Source organism: Macrobrachium nipponense, chromosome 5 (assembly GCF_015104395.2).
Source record: "Macrobrachium nipponense isolate FS-2020 chromosome 5, ASM1510439v2, whole genome shotgun sequence".
In the NCBI taxonomy this organism is placed as follows: domain Eukaryota; kingdom Metazoa; phylum Arthropoda; class Malacostraca; order Decapoda; family Palaemonidae; genus Macrobrachium; species Macrobrachium nipponense.
The window spans coordinates 141725908-141743964 of record NC_061107.1 but is presented as its reverse complement, the minus strand read 5'-3'; the positions used below and the strand labels follow the sequence as shown (position 1 = coordinate 141743964).

Genomic DNA, 18057 nt, shown 5'->3' with positions numbered 1-18057 from the left:
GAATAAGTACAGTCTCCCCCTACCTGGGAGATCTCACTGGTTGGATGTTGGTTTAGTTCCTCTCCCTCCTCGGAATCCTCTACCCCTGGCTCCACCTCTGAATCGGGAGCCTCCTCTGGCTCGGCTACTCCCAGCATGTCTGCTATATGGGCAAAAGGAACCTCTCGCCTCATAGGCAGGATTAAATGCTGGGGAAGCCACAACCTGAGATGAAGTCGCAGGTTGAGGTTCCGAGTTTGGTTGGACTAGCACATACTGTGGTGGTGTTACCTTTGAGGTGGACGGCACTGCCTGCATATATCCATGAGGATGGGCCGTCTGGTTAGGGTTATACCTTCTCGCCTTCTTTTTAGGCCCTTGTTGATGAGAAGACGCATCAAACTGGCGCTTGAAGGGAAGACCCCACCTCACTCTCAGACTTTGGTTAACCCTGGCTGCCTCGTGCAAGATTGAATTTATCTCCTCTTTGGGGAAGAGGTTTTCTCCCCAAATGGATGATTTAATCAGCTTATTAGGTTCATGTTTAACTGTAGCTCCAGCCAAAACATGTTTCCTACAGGCCCTTCTTGCCATAGCAAAGTCATGTAGATCTGTCTGCAAAGTTTGTAAAAGACTTTTTGTCAAGACCCGAAAGACTGGTTCGTCCTCATAGGTCGTAGCTAACAACTCCGCCGAGGTGACTGAGTTGATAGTCCTGGCTAACCTCGTCCTTGCCTCAAACTCCCCCTTGATCAAATGGTCGGGAAGTTTGGGCAACCGTTCGGAGAACAAGTCCAAAGCGCAATCCGGCTCCAATTTACCAGCAGTAAATGTTGCCGGAGCGTTTATCCAAATATCCAATCCTGTTGGCAACAGCAAGGATGTAGGCTCTTTTTCCCTCAGGACCGGTGTTGGTTTGTCATCGTTAATGGCCTGCAATGTTAACTCCGCCACCTTAGTTGTACAAGGTGACGGAAGGCCTTCGGGGGTGACGAACATTATTATGTACTTCCCCTTATGCGGTGTCAATTTAGTATTGACACAATTTAGTTCTGTTAGAGAACGGATCCAGGCAGATTGGGCCTGTTCTCTGGGGAAGATCACCGTTTCCTTCGGTACTTTGTCTATTCTGACTAGCGCATGTTTTGCTAGTCTGACAAAGCCCTGGAATGGGAACTGCATACCGGCTGGGAATAGCTCGTAATCCTCATCGGTCTTGTTCCGCACCCCTGCGATTGTTAGTTCCTTACTTTCTACGAAGGGAGCATTTAGGGCCAACCTCCATGGATTTTCCTTATCAAAGGGGGGAAGCTTTGAAGCATCCGGAACCATCATTGATAGGGCTGGTGTTCCGGATCGAAAGAGACCGGAGAGCATCTCCTCAATGGGCCTAATTCTCTCCGTCAGTGACGAGAGAGCCTGATTGGAGATGTCCGTTGTTGGCCCGAGGCGTGCGTCTAGCCTCTGATCAATTACTCCAGTAACCCTGGCTAACAGTTGGTTAGTGAAGTCGACCGGGTCAAAAAGCTGTTCCGCCGCCCTTGAGAATGACCCTGCCCCTTCGGTAGGGGAAGGATTTATGGCAGCAGGCTGAATGAAAGATGATGTTGACGGCTGTGACACCGAAGACATCTCATTCGCCGCTGGCAGAACAGACTTGCTCTTCTTTAAAGTCTTCTTGACTTTAGGAATGACTGACAGCATTCCTTGTTCTTTAGCGGGTTTCGTAAAACCCTTAAAGGATGTAGTAGAAGAAAGGGAAGGAGAAGGACTGGGACTGGGATGGGAACTCGCCCCACTTACCTCCCCACCTACCTGTTCCATCGGCTCGACGTTGATGTCGATCGCCGCCACATCGTCCATAAGTTCCTGCTGCTCCTCCAAGGTGGCTGTCGTCTCCAGACGTATGGCCTCGATGAGGGGTTCGGCTATCTCCCTGGGCACCGCTGTTGTCATAGTGGCGCCCGAAAAGATCATCGCACATAGGCCAGCATCCAATACGTAGGGCAGACCTTTCGGCGCGTTTTTGCCAAAACCCCCCACCCATTTACGAAGGGACACCCTTGCGTCATGTAGGATCGCCTTGTCCGCCTGTAAGTTAATCTTCGTTTTAGTGGCAGATTCGAATAATCTACAGATTTACATTACTGTATTACCTATTATATGTAAGACAATTTCGTAAAATCCTTACCTGTTCGTCAGTCATAATTGAGACTAGCTCATAACAGACGTGACAGGGCATCTGGATTCCCAGACCACGTAGTTATCCAATGGTACTGCGCAGTTGGCATGTGAGCGGCAGACTACGTGGCCGTAAGAATCCCCCAACGACGCATGACATCCCTCCGCCTGGCAACGGACCACCTGTAATGTGAAAAAACTCAATGAGTTTCTTCCCTTTGATGGTTTGTTGCTAAATATCGGTGAAATATTTCAGAGCCGAAATATTCCGTCTTAGACATGCAGACAGGCATTTGTTTCTAGAAAAAAACTCATGCATTTTTCTATTGGCGAAATATTTCGTTGCCGAAGTATTTCGGTATAATTGTAATATTAGTTATTTATAACTTGTAAATTAAGTTGTAAAACTTACTAAGTTTTATTACTGAATTATATTTGGTCGAAGGAATATTTTCGTCGCCCGAAAGTATTCCGTGGTCGACTGAATACTAATATTATAAATAACTAGGTCGTAAAACTCGTAAGTTTTATAGTGTTTGTCGGCGGAATATTTCGTTCCCGAAATATTCCGTGCTGACGTATATGCCTTAATTTTTCCAGAAAATGAATTCTTATCTAGGTTGTCGGGGAAATACTTCGTTGCCGAAGTATTCCGGTATCGACTTATTACAAAGTGGCTTAGACTAAATGTATTCTTATCTAGGTTGTTGGGGAAATACTTCGTTGCCCAAGTATTCCAGATTCGACTTATTACTAAATGGCTTAGACTAATAAGGCTTATATTTGTATAGTTATCTAGGTTGTCGGCAAAATACTTCGTGAAGTATTCCGGTACCGACCTACATAATAAATCTAATAAACTTCTAGGTATAATAGTATAAACTGAGGATTCCGTTCAGAGGCATGTTTATATTAAAACACCGAACTTCGTCGGTGTCGGAAAAAAGACATGGCGTACCTCTATAATTGCCGAAGCTAGGAATAATTCAGTCTGAATTCCGGCAATGCCGAACTTCAAGAACTATTATCCTTCTACCTTGCCTCTGATCGCTTTGATTAAAAGTATTCTCTGTTCGCCGAAGCTCCAGAGATAATATAATAGAGATATTATCGTAATAATATCTATTATTCAATCTTTGCGATTAGAGGTTTGTAAGCAATAGTAAATGTTGCTTGGCTCTACCCCTGATCTAAAGGGAAGTGATCCACTCTTAGGCTACTTAGCCTAGATTTTTTGCTGACTGGCCGTGGCTCGTCGCGATCGAAGTGGTCCAACCTGGTCAGGAGGTTATCCAGGTAGGCTATGCACATAATACCATTACTTAGGTTATTTATTGATCTAAATATAACAATATATCACAAGGTGCATAGGAGTTATACTTCTTAAACTATTCTAATACTAATCTACGTAGTCCATAGTATCACTTAAATTCCCATTCGTAATGGGCACTTTTCCTCCGAACGTATCAGCAAAGTCATTTATCGACGTAGCTCGTTATGACGAGAAAAAACATGCATTTAAGCTTATTAGGCTTATCAATTTAAGCTAACTAGGGATAATTTAACTATGCATCCGGTTTAAGGATCAAATATGGTTACCGTTATAAGACTAGCCTAGGTTCGAGAATGGCTCACCAGCACCGAGATCTTGTCGTATCAATATATAAGCCATATTATTATGAAATGTAACTAATATCCGTTCTAACAGAAATATCACATTTTAATCATCTTATAAGCAAAACTAAGCCTATATTATAATTTTACATATGCCGTGCGTAATTCGTTGTTGCTATGCTGACGCTCAAAATGGCGGCTCAGCCGGCGACACCCTCAACTCATATTTTGAGGGGCCTGGACTGATAGCATACCTAATATAACTTAAATATGATAAAAAACCAAATTGGGGTACTCAACTTCAAAGCAGCAGAAGATTGGGCACTCATAATGGTTGAAATTTGCGTAATCCACAATGGAAAAAGCACAGCAAAATTCTTGTTAGTTAAGCGCACAGCTCTACAAACAGGAATGTAGATGGCGCGTGGGTAATAGTAGTAGTGGTGAGCGAGGACGAGTAGTGGGATTTCGTTGTAGCGGCTCCCACCAAAGAGAGGGATTTTGAAGGGAATCTTCTAAATGGCAGAAGTCCTGTGGTTTGTGGTAACACAGCGCCCCTATACTATACCGACACCCTTTGGGTGATTGCACTGGGGGTAGTAACCTCAGCATAACTATGTTAGCTTTTTCTCTGGTATATTTAGTTTATTTATACTAGAAAAATGAGTAACGGATTTTTCATCGGCCGAAACAGGTCGACACCAGAACCTTACCAAAAAAGTTATAATACCTAGCACCACTGCTTTCATCAAAAAAGTTATAATACCTAGCACCACTGCTTTCATCATGTAGCCAGTTACAAATGCCCTGAATAATATCATCATTGACATTCCTGATGTGGTGTTGAAAAAACTTGGCCTTGAAGCTAAAATTTTTACCTCAACTTTTATTTCAGCAAACAGATATCTTAGTTCATGTTCTTGGATCTCATCCCACCTGATTGTTGGGGTTGGATGCTTTGTGTAATACCGGATGCTTAGTGTAGTATTGGAGATTTCTCCTGTTATCTGCCGAGGAAATGAATTTTTTAAAACTAAAACTTACGAAGAAAATTTAATAAACTACCTTCAGTGTTAAGGGATAATATTTGCTAATTTGTTAATATCTTATGAGAAAATTAGTTACAGAAATGTTCTATTTTAATTTTATCAATCATTTCTCTTTTTTTAGGTACACCAATCGTGTTGTTACTCTTTGGTATCGTCCTCCTGAACTACTACTTGGGGAGAGAAATTATGGACCACCAATTGACCTTTGGGGAGCAGGCTGTATTATGGCAGAAATGTGGACAAGGACCCCTATAATGCAAGTAAGCAACATTGAGAATGAGTTAAATCTTTACATGAAAACTTTTCAGTTTTCATGCATTCTGTTTCACTAACATGATATTTTTACCATATTTTAGAGAATTTATTGTCACTGAAATAATGGAATAATAAGTTATTCTGTAGAACAGTATTCTTAAAAGGGTGCAATTTGTCTTACTATCAGGTAGTTTTTTAACATACTTTTCTATCAGTTCTTTTGTCAATTTTGCTTAGTTATTAGGAGAATAATATATTGATGTGGCTGTGCTCCCTTATATATATATATATATATATATATATATATATATATATATATATATATATATATATATATATATATATATATATTTCTGGGCTCAGCTGTGTCGCTCCCGTGAAAAGGGTGGATTTTGACGTAAGGAAAAATCTATTTCTGGGCGATTGGCTCGTGTCGCCAGCGAAATATCCTTTAATCTATTATTTCTAGGGTAAATGTACTAAACACATACCAGAGAATAAATAAATAAAGAAAAAGGTCAGTACAACTGACTCGCTCACCCTCCAAGAGGGTGTCGGTATGAACACTATGGCGAGTGAGACCACTACCACGAGCCGCTTGCCAATAGAAATCTCCCACTACAAAATCCCCACAAGAGGGGAGCCGACCCACAGAGTGGGCAGCAACTACTACTACTCCATCCCCCTAATGCTGCCGACTGCTGCGCCTCTGGTGGCCATCCTGAAGTTAGCAGACAATCTTGAGCGATGGGATGGGTAGGGCGGGATTTCGCTGGCGACACGAGCCAATCGCCCAGAAATAGATTTTTCCTTACGTCAAAATCCCTTTTCTGGGCTCAGCTCGTGTCGCTGCGCGAAATCGTACCAGAGAAATAGCACAAGATTGTAAAGAAAATTCAACTAAACAAAAAGGGGTCTCAAATAAAAGATAACATAAAAGGAAGGAATATAATTGCTATAAATATACATATACACAATGAATACAAAATTAGAAATATTACTTAAATTAAAACTTAATGCTAATAATATTTCTTAAAATTAACTTAATTTTTACATATATACAGGGCTTACATGGAATATATGTTTTAAAAGCAGTATCTGTGTATAGATATGTACAAAAAACTGAAAAGCAATTATAACAATAACTTGAACAGAACAAACTTCAATGATAATAATAAATGAAGGGAATGTATATGACTTAATATACAAAACCCGTAACCATTGTAAATAAGATGTATCCCTTAGCATAAAAATAAGGGGATCACATCAAATAAATCAATACATACAATCGATTGTGAGTGCCCCTAGCAAAAAAAAAAATAAGGGACACCCACCATATCACCATAAGAGCAGCTAAGACCCAAGGTAAACGTAGATGAACCTGACAGGCATAGACAAACTGTGGGTGAGACAGGTAGAAAGGAGGACTGGATCTTCTACTAAAGATTAAGCAGAGTCGGGGGAAACTATGTTACCCGCCGCAACTGCTGAAAATTTCAGAGCTTCCAAGGACTTTAAGTAATGACGCTTAAATACTGTCGGCGATTTCCATCCAGTATATTTTTTCAACTCATCGAAATTCATATGTTGGAAATAGTTAATTGAGGTGGCTACTGCCCTGACATCATGTGCTTTTGGGAAAGAGTCAGGATTGGCTTGCTTAATAAAGTACAGGATCTGCTGCCTGATGCCTTTAATATATAAAGTACCACCTTTTTCTCTCTTAAAGAGAGGACCCGATGAGGATGAGGAGTCCTGGACAGAAAGGCTCGTAATGGTCGATACTGGGCAAAGAGATATCTCTTTGTGGGAGGGGTACAACCTTCCATGGTTCCACCTCACCTCAAAGGATCTTCATTCTTTGCTATAAAAACTACGTTCCGGAGAAGTAGCACTTCCCCTGTGGGGTGGGGAGAAATTGAATATGATCCGGATTTCTGGATAATGCCGACAGTTCTGAAATTCTAGCTCCTGAGGCCAAGCTTAATAAAAATAGAGTTTTTCTTAAGAGCATTATAAATGAACATGTTGTCATTATCAGTTTCTGAAGCCAGCTTTAGAACATCATTTAAGAACCATGATACTGACGTAGGCCTTACAGAAGGTCTAAGTCTAGCACAAGCCTTGGGAATAGACGAGAAGTAGGAGTCTGTCAAGTCTATGTTGAAACCAAATTGAAAAATCTTTTTCAAGGCTGACTTGTTTGTCGTAATGGTGCTAGCTGCTAAGCCTTTTTCAAATAAAGATCTGAAAAAGGATATAGCTGAATTGATTGTCATGATTCTAATATCTGATTCTCTCAGGAAGGTTGCTAACTTTTGACAGCCGCATCATACTGTCTCAAAGTTGAATCCCTTTTATCAGATTCCAAGAAGAGAATATTTTGAGGGTCAATATTCGCATCTCTTTTCGCTGCAAACTTCATGAAATCCATAAAGTTAGGGTTTTGAGAATTCCTGAGGAAGCGAACACAGTCTTCGTTTGCACTGACTGGGAGAGCCTGGGACTGGGAATTCGAAGAGGACGAAGCCCCAGTTCCAGAATTAGAGGGTACCAATTGCTCTTCGGCCAGTCTGGGGCTACTAGAGCCACTTGACCCTTGAATGTCCTGAGTTTGTTCAGTACCTTCATGAGAAGATTCACTGGAGGGAAGACATAAATCTTCTCCCAGTTGTTCCAGTCTAGGGCCAGGGCGTACCGTGGCATAGGCCAGAGGGTCCAGGTTGGGGGCCACATAACATGGGAGTTTGTGTTCGCTTGGGATGCGAAGAGATCCACTTGTAGGCCTGGAACTCTCTGAAGAATCCATTGGAACGAACTGCTGTCCAGTGACCATTCCGACTCTAGAGGTACTGATCGGGATAGAGCATCTGCTATGACGTTTCTCACTCCAGCTATATGGGTGGAGGAGAGGTGCCAACTGAACTTGTCCGCCAGGGAGAAGATGGCTACCATGACATGATTTAGATGACGTGCTTTGGAGCCTCCCCTGTTTATACAATGGACTACCACTGCGCTGTCTAAGACTAGCTTTATGTGGGAGTACTTCGGCGGACGTAACCTTTTTAGAGTCAAGAACACTGCCATTGCTTCCAGTACGTTTATGTGGAACTGACGGAACTGAGGTGACCAAGTTCCTTGAACTTTCTTGAACTGAGAATATCCTCCCCAACCGCTTAACGAAGCGTCTGTGTGGATGGTAATCCCGGAGGAGGAAACTGAAGGGGTACTGATATTGATAAGTTCTTGACTTTGCCCACGGGCGTAGTCGATTCCGTAGAATCTGAGGGACTGAGGATAATTTGTCCCTGGACCTGACATTTGCTCGTGAGCGCCAGATTCTGGTTAGGTCTTTCAGTTTGGCTTTCATCAAGATGTTTGTCACTGATGCAAACTGGAGTGAACCCAGGATCCTTTCCTGGGTTCTTCTTGACGCAAGTTTGTGACTCAGAAATTGCTTTACTGACTTCGCTATTTCTTTCCTCTTGGCTGATGGAATCGACAGAGTATGGGGAGGATAGATTCCATTGAATGCCCAGCCACTGAAAGTTTGACTCTGGAGTGAGTCTTGACTTGGTCCTGTTTATCTTGAAGCCTAGATATTCCAGGAACTGAATCACTTTCAGTGTTGCTTTGTGGCATTCCTCGACTGTTGGAGCCCAGATTAACCAATCGTCGAGATACGCTACTACCATAACCCCCTGCGATCTTAGTTGTTGAACTACCACTTCCGCCAACTTCGTGAACACCCTGGGTGCTACGTTGAGCCCGAAAGGAACTACCTTGAAGGAGAATGCCTGATCTCCTATCTTGAAGCCCAGATACGGACGGAAGTGCCTTGCAATAGGGATATGATAGTAAGCGTCTGTAAGATCGATAGAGGTGGTGACGGCCCCACGGGAAGTAAGGTCCGTACCTGCGAGATCGTGAGCATCTTGAACTTGTCGCAGCGAATGGCTAAGTTTAAGCGGGACAAGTCTAAGATTACCCTTCTTTTTTGTGAGCCTTTCTTTGGAACGCTGAACAAGCGCCCTTGAAACTTTAACCTGTTGACTCTCGCTATAGCTCCTTTCTGAAGGAGGTCCTCCGCATACTCCGTCAATTCTTTGGATGGAAGTTGGCGGAAAGGTCTGGATGGGGGCGGGTTCGCTACCCAACTCCAAACCCCAGGCCTTTTTTTTGACACAATGCTTTGCGCCCACTTGCTGAAATTCCACGGTGGCGGAAGTGAAACAGCCCCCCTCCTCCTACCTGAAAGTTCTCATTGGTGTTGGTAGCCTCCGCGGCCTCCCCTGAAATGCTTTCCTCTATTAAAGGACCCTCCCGATCCTCTCTGACGAAAGGATCGCTTACCTCTGCCTCCCTTACCGAGCGGTCATACTTCTGGGAAGCCTGGCCCTCGAAGACTTGATTGAAGGCTGGGGAGAGAGCGTAAGAGGTGGAGGGTTGAGGCTGGGGGGAAATGACATAGATTGGCTGCGATTGAGCCTTGGAGGTAGAAGGTTGGGCTGCTTGCACCAACGGGACAGCTGGAACCGGCTGGGTAAAGTGTGGCTGTTTCTTTTGGTAAGGCTGGAAACGTCGGGGGGGTTTCTTCTGAGCCTTACCTCTGACCACTTGATCTTGGCGTCTCTTGGCCGTAAGACCCCAACGATCTTTAAGGCTTTGGTTCAGCCTTGTAGCCTCTGCCTGGACCTCCTTCACCATCGCATCTGGGAAGAGGTCTGCTCCCCAGATGTTCGATGCAAGCAACTTATTCGGTTCATGCCGAATCGTTGCTTCTTGGAGGACATGTTTACCTACAGTTTGTTCTAGCCGTGGCGAACTCGAACATATCAGACTGCACCGTTTGAGTCAGAGACTTGGTGAGAAGCTTAAAAAGTGGCTCAGAACCATAGGAAATGGTAGCCACCTCGGTCATGGCCATGGTATTGATAGACTGGCCAGCCTAGACTTGGCATCAAATTCTGCCTGAATGAGGCTATCCGGAAGTCTAGGCAGCTTCTCACCAAACTGCTCCATAGCACAGTCTGGTTTGAGTTTGCCCGCAGAAAAAGTGTTGGGCAGATCTTCCCACAACTCACCGGCTGAGGGAAGTAAAGGAGACGTAGGGTCCGCTTCTTTCAGCTGAGGCAACGAATCCCCCTTCTGGGCTGCTGGAATGGTAACCGTAGCAATCTTTGTCAAGAAAGGGAGCGGGGTACTCTCTTCCATTGTAAAGATTGTGAAAGGACTCTTAAATGGCTGTATTCTCGTGTTCGAACAGTCCATGTCCTCTAGACACCTGAGCCATTCTCTTTGAGCCTGGTCTCGTGAATAGAGGACTGTCTCTTTCGGTACCTTATCGTCTCGAGTCATGGCAGAGGCGGTGAGCCTGGCGTAGCCGATGAACGGAGGCTGAAGGTCTTCCGGGTAGAACTCGAAGTCTTCAATCCTCCGAGTTCCACATTCCGGGATAGAAATAAGCCCGTCCTGGAAGGGGGCGTATGACGCTACTCTCCAAGGATTGTTCATACTGAACGGAGGTAGAGAGTCATACGGAGGCAATTGCGCTCCCCCTGTGCTGAAAGGTGGGGGAGAAGCTAGCGGAGCTTGGCTCAGTCCGGCTATAATGTTGTCCTGGGAGCTGATCCTATCAGACAACCGGGAGAACATCTTCCATACTGGTTTTCAGAGACCCCACCAGATCGCCCACTTGTTGCAACAGGCCAGCGTTGGGATCCAAAGCCGGAGCTGCTGCGGAGGTGGACGGGTGGCTCTGAACCGGAACAAAGGTAGTGGAACGGTTGACTCCGCTGGAGTGTGTGATCTCTCCCTGGAGGATCTACTCCTAGAGGATTTGGAGCCGGACCCAGAAGCTTTAGACCTCTCTGCTCCGGGGTTTTTAGCCGGAGACTTACGAGATGATGATGACGCCGACGCCGTCTTTTTAGACGACGACGACGTCTTAGTCAAGGTTTTTACTGCTTGTCCTTTGACCTTAGGTCTAACGGAAGCATCAGGAGAAGTATACAGTTCTGTACCTGTAAAGCCTTGGAAGGATGGAGAGTTTGCAGGGGTAGAAGATCCAGTGGCACCCAAGGGCATCCCTTGGGCGTCCAACGTACTCACCTCGACCAACAGGTCGTCTACACCTACCATGGGTTCAATATTAAGATCCAATGTCGCGACTTCCGAGGAGATGTCCTGGCCTGGATCCGTCAACGAGGCAGCGAGCTGTTGTTGAATGAACGCAATAGTCGGGGCCGCCTCTGCTGGGTCGACGTAGCCCGTTGACTTGCCTCCGGGGAAGATCAGGACCGCCAACCTCTTCTCGAGAATGTAGGGCATACCCTTGGCGGCGTTCTTCCCAAAACCGCCGACCCAGGCCCGCAGGGTTGCCAGTGCGGTGTCCTTCACAGCCGGAGCCTGGAAGAGAGGGTATTTATTAGTTTTAAGATTAACTTAAAACTAAAACTAAATTAAAAGCTTAACTTAAAATTATAGGGGATGCGAAATCCCCTGTATTTTTATCTTAAGTTTAAGAAAGATTAGAATTTTTTAAACTTAAGAACTATAACGAAGTAGGGACTGGCTAACGGAGTTGGAAATACTTACCCCGTCTAAGAGCTGGCTCACCAGATCATAACAGATGGTGCATGTCTCGTGATACCAGACCTGGAGGTCCCCGTGCGGAGTCGCGCATGGAGCATGGGACCGGCAAACTTCATGTCCACAGGGGTCTTGAAGCGTGGCGGCGCATCCCGGATGCTCACAGTTGGTGGTCTGTAAGTGAAAAGACACATGAGCATCTTAAAGGCTAATCACTTACAGGCATAAAAGGACAGAAGAACTCCGCTGCATGCCGGAGCTCGGAAAAAATTTGGGCATAACCCCTCCCTTAACGCCTGAATAGGCTATAACCCCGGAGAGATCCGGTGAGGCAGACAAGGGAGGGGGGGATGGTTTAAGGTAGCTTAAGATAAACTTACTAGTTTAACATAACTGATTCTTAAACCTATAAAAATCGAACGTACCGGACTAAGTCCAGTGCGTGGCGGAGCGTGTCGCGACTTCAGCGCGACGGAGGGGTTAGTAGAGACCAACTGTATGCCTCAGTCCACCCTGCGGGGTGGACTAGCACCTTTCCACTTGGATGCCGGAGCTCCGGTAGAAAAGGAGCCCCAGTAAGGTGGGAAAGGGCGAGAGGGCACACAGACTCGCGCTAGCAACGGAGCGACGGAGAAGCGACGGAGGGGGGAAAGGCCAGTCCCCCCCCCTAGCCATCCGGCCGGACCGAGAAGCTGGAGAGGTCAAGTCCAGTCTGGGCCTGTCCCGTCCCTCTACTCCCTCCGCCTGGGGGGAGAGGGAGGAGGCAGGCTCGGGTGGTAAGCGGAGCGATCAGCGTTGGGCAGACCAATCCCTCCCCCCGGCCCTATGGAAGAGCGGGAGGAGGGAAGATGACTGGACAGGCGTCTGGCTGCTCCGTGATCACGTAGTGACCACGGGGCGGTAACAACAAAACAATGAAACGATAAGGCCTAGAATACACAACCGGCTGATCAGAGAGAAGCTATAAGGAAGCAACCGAACTGAAGAGCGGTAGCGCATGGGCCCTATGGGCCATAACCTAGGCTAGATGAAGCCAGACGCCTACACTAACAAAAACATCATAAATTAAATAAAACATGAAAGAAAGAAAACAAAATAGTAGGAGAAACAATCCAGGAGTGTACGACTAACCCGAAAGAAAGTCTACCACTCAAAGCTAGCCGGGGCCGATACTAAGAGCCGTGGCTAGGGTCTGGATAGAAGGAGCCTACGTAAGGTAAAAAGACATGCATGCATGACATAAACCGCGTAGACTGTACCCTAAAACAAATAGGATGACTAAAAAATAGAGCGTACTAAAGTAAGGGAAGGTTCTGGGTATGGAAGACCAAGAACGAACCCGCCACGAGGCAGAACCATGCTGCCATGCTTCCGACCTAGAGTTCGTATTTATACCTAAAAAACGGCAAATACTAGCTCAAGGACGGAAAAAAACCAAATAGCAATAAACATTGAGTACTTAACTTAGCTGCTGCGATGGCTGCACGCTCCATGATAAGTAAATCAAAAAATAAGGGCACAAAAACACAGAGCAAAAAGGGCACGTGTATACAGTGTGCGCTAACTGAAAAGGATGGCCACCAGAGGCGCAGCAGTCGGCAGCATGGGATGGAGTAGTAGTAGTTGCTGCCCACTCTGTGGGTCGGCTCCCCTCTTGTGGATTTTGTAGTGGGAGATTTCTATTGGCAAGCCGGCTCGTGGTAGTGGTCTCACTCGCCATAGTGTTCATACCGACACCCTCTTGGAGGGTGAGCGAGTCAGTTGTACTGACCTTTTCTTTATTTATTTATTCTCTGGTATGTGTTAGTACATTACCCTAGAAATAATAGATTAAAGGATATTTCGCGCAGCGACACGAGCTTGGAGGCCCACAGAAACAATATTATATATGAATAATATATATACCATATATATATAGTATAATAATATACATATATATATAAGATATATATATATATTATAATCTACATTATATTATGTAAATATTCTATAGAATCTATATATATAATCTATATATTAATATAATATATTATATTATCATATATTATACTATATATATATATATATCTATTATATAGTGCTTCTGCATTCAATTATAAAGTGTTCAGAAGGAGTCCATGATACGAGATTTAAAAGGCCAAGTTTATTGCATATGATACGTTTTGCACATACATCTGTGTGCATCATCAGTCTGTGAATAAAATACAAAGACATATTATAAACAATCATATAAAATTAAAAGGAATTCACAATTTTAAAAAATAAAGTCTAAAAAAGATTAAAAAGAGAGACTACTAAAAACACCAACCGTAAAAAGAGAGACTACTAAAAACACCAACCGTCCATGATCAGAGGTGAAGATGGGATGAGTTACAGTTGGCAGAGAGAAGCGACGACAACTATGCCAGGTACAAGGGTGACGAGGACAAATTACCATTTAATGAGGGTACCAGTCTTTAAATATATAAAGACTCCAGCGTTGTTAGTTGGCCAGGATGTTTAACATAATCAATTATTGTAAAATGTTCTTTTTGAATTTCAATCTTGCATATTTTAGAGTGGTTTCTGATATTTGAAAATTCTGGTTGTTTTATCCTCTGACTTGTATGTAAGCTAAAGCCTAAATGGCTACAATATCTGACCCTCAGCAACCTCCGAGTCGATCCAACGTAAGAGCCCGGACATCCAGGGCATGTGAATTTATGAATACCGTTGGATCTCATGAAGGGCTGAAGGCGATCTTTAAAGTTAAAAAATGATCGAATAGTGCAAGGATTACTCGACACAAGCCTGACTTTAAGAGTAATCCTTGCACTATTCGATCGCTTTTTAAAATGTTGAAAAAGGAATATGCTATTACTTGTTGTGCAGATGTACACAGCCAGAAACAGCTGATTTGCTATGAACATCCGAATCTGATAACTACAGCGGTTTGCTTGCAGTTCAACCTTCTTACGATCGTAAAAAATTACCTTAGTTATGTTACAAAAGACGTTAAGTAGAATAGGACTAATATATTTTTATATTACTATATACATATTAGCTATGGAGAAAAAATTGGCAAGGGCATACTATACTGCTAAATTTAAGCTGCAAGTTGTAGCTGAAACTGAGGGAAGAATGTTCATCTGCTAATGACTATTATTGTGCATTGGCAACATGGATGAAACACAATTTGAGAGAAATGTGTTTAAATCAAAACTATTTGGCATGAAAGAACACGTTTTACTGCAAAACTTTTAGTATTCTGATGAAATAAAGTGAAAATATCAAACGCAGTCTGTCAGTTTTTTTTACTCAATAAACATGCCCTCAGCACCATCTACTAATGAAAAAAATAACTAAATTTCATTCACAATAATATGTATTCAAGTGATATTTTGACTTGAAAACACCTAGTAAACATAAAATAACCTTGTCCCATATCAATGGAGTATCTGGAGATTCATTTACACTAATAAGAAGTAAGAAAATAGCTCTGATTTGTGTTCAATACAGCAAAATAAACTTACCTTGCAATTGCCCTTGGCTGATTTCCAAACCAAAAAATTGATTGCTGTTTGTATTTTATAATACAATATTGATATGAAAATACATACAATATTATTGGATGCAGTGAAGTAAAGCATAACTTTGTTCCCGAAAACCATAAGAAATGGAAAGAAAATAAAGTGTTTCTGAGGTTTGAACCAATTATTTGTTTTTATATTATTTTAAATGGGGGAAAGTTGATTCGGGTTAAAATTTTTCAAGTCACGAAAGTTGTCATTGAACGAATTAAGTTCGTGAACCGAGGTACCACTTTAAATATATATATATATATATATATATATATATATATATATATATTATATATATATATATATATATATATATATATATATATATATATATATATATATATTTATATATATATCTGGATATACTATGCGGGTTGCACATCGGTAAACACATTGACTGGGGTTTACAAAATGCCTGAGTGAGGTCGAGATCATAAACAAACTACAGCTGAGGGCCGTTGCAACTCTTAAGGGAAAAAAATGTGAGAGAAACTGTAGGAATCAAATTTAAAGGAAATGTATTTACAGATGAATTACTCAGCATCTTAAATGGGCACCTTAAGGGTGCAAGGGGACTCTCAGGGTCCGAGTTATAACTTATAAATCGGGTTGATTGAAGTATACTGGAATCATGTGGTCGGGTCTGCTGATACAGGGTAAGGACTTGAGCCCAAATATGTGCCCAGAGCTTTTTAAGAAATGAGAATGCTACCTCTCCACAGCCAGGAATTGGACTGGAGATTGATACCTGGAATGAGTGATCAAGTGTGGTGAGGCCACTTAACCTTCTGATTTGCAATATATGTGACTCTAACATTCCAAATTCCCTCAAAGGGCAAAGAAGAGACTGAATTACTGCACAGAAAGTTACAGTAATTAATGGGAGGGAGTGATACACTGACACCAAACGTACATTATCTCCCTTAGTAATTGATCTTAGCATATGCTAAATAAAGGGAAGTCGTTCAAGCAATAAGCAACAAAATTTATGTGCAAGGGAACCACAGTGCTTAAAGCAAAGCTAACTTGTAAGACCAAGGGCCATATGGCTGTAAGGGAACAAAGGGACATGCACAGCTCGCATGTGACAGAAATGGAACACAGAAAAAAGGGAATAAGGTAGGAACGCTACACCCTGAAGTAAATGTTGCTAAGAAGAGCCACATTATTAACCCACTATCCATATATATATACACACACAGTGGAGCCTCAGTTTTTGTACATAATCTGTTCCAGAGCCTCCTATGAAAAGACTCTTGTTAACATATGGAAGATGTAGAAGAGGGGAAAGGGAGGAGGAGAGGTTACTATTTGGAAGGGGAATCACCCTCCAGAAGGACTTCAGGTATCATGAACCTTTCTGGGGTTACGTTCCCACTTTGTTTTTACTGGCACTAGGACCAGCTTGAGAGTCACTGGACCCCTCAAAATTCTTCTCAAGGTAACACTCTGGCCACAATTTTTTCCAAGAAGAGTTCATTGTTTGGGAAGTTACTCCCTGCCAAGCCTTGGCTATAAGGCTTATGCAGCTGAAGGGTCAATTCAGTGTCTGAGGTCATTTCAATGGAATAGTGCCTTGGTGTAGAGTCTTGAAGTTTGAGATGATTTGCTGGTCAATGGGTGGATGAGAGGAGTGGTATTAGGGGGCTAGAACTTCACAGTGATGAATTTGAATTCGTTTAACAACTTGTCTTTCAAGCCAGGAGGGTGCACAAGAGCATTGTCCATTACTAGGAGGCAGAGGGCCAATTGATTGTCATTGAGGTATTTTTTAAACACTTTAGCCAAACACTTCCTTGACACACTCAACGAAAATTTGTCTCGTGACCCATGCCTTTTTATTGGTCATCCTCATGACAGCCAATTTGTTTTTTATGACATTGTTTTTCTTGAACTCAGGAGTTTCAGAGTAATACACAAGTAGGGGTTTCACTTTGAAATCCCCACTGGTGTTTCCACAGAACAAGAGAGTTAACCTGTCTTTCATAGGCTTGTGCTATGGCAGTGAACTTTCCTCCTGCGTGATGTAGGTCCGCTTTGGCATTTTTTTCCCTGAACAAGCCTGTCTCATCATAATTGAAGACCTGTTGTGGGAGGAATCCTTCAGCCTCAAGATATTCTTGGAATTCATCAATGAATTCTTTGGGGGAAGGCTTATCTGAGCTAAAAGCCTCCCCGTGCCATACAACACTATGGATGCCCGTACGCTTTCTGAATTTTTCAAACCAGCCTCTGCTGACCTTGAAAACTAAGAGCAGCACTTGTTGTTGGCATTTTCTTACTTAAGTCAACTTGCAGTATCCTCACTTTCTCACAAATTATCGCTTCAGACACACTATCTCCCACTAACTGTTTTTTGTTGATCCACACCAACAATAGCTTTTCAATATCTTCCACTAGTTGTAATTTCTGCCTTGATTTAATCTTTCCTTGCTAGGATAGAGCTTCTCTCATATTTAATGATTCTTATAATTCGTCCCTTTCCAGTGTTTGTATTTATCAGAATCAATTGTCTCAAGTATTACTGAATATTAGGATGAGTAAGAGGAATTGCAATCCATATACACAAAAATGTGATAACAGTTGCTTCATAGACATATTTCTTTCTGTTTTTCATTTGGTAATCTCCCTAGTGTTGGAGGTCTCTCCCTTTTCTTAACTGTTGTTTTGCATGTTTTAACTAGAGATTTGTTGTTTGTCCACCTTACCTAATGTTAAAAATTCTATGAAGTAAGATGATTCTCTGTATGATTTATAACACCATTTTTACATTTCAGTATCCCTTTTGTTCTTCCACAGGGAAGTACTGAACAGCACCAGCTTAATTT

General features: G+C 42.9%; 1 protein-coding gene across 1 annotated transcript in view; it reads left to right on the top strand.

Moving 5' to 3' along the window:
• LOC135215954 (cyclin-dependent kinase 9-like) overlaps positions 1–18057 on the top strand; it is a 67662-nt gene that overhangs the window by 31980 nt on the left and 17625 nt on the right. The window contains exons 4-5 of the mRNA XM_064250909.1: positions 4945–5083; positions 18029–18057. The exon at positions 18029–18057 is cut by the window's right edge and continues 179 nt beyond it. Of these exons, the coding sequence (XP_064106979.1) occupies positions 4945–5083; positions 18029–18057 (168 nt within the window). The remainder of the gene's footprint in view (positions 1–4944; positions 5084–18028) is intronic.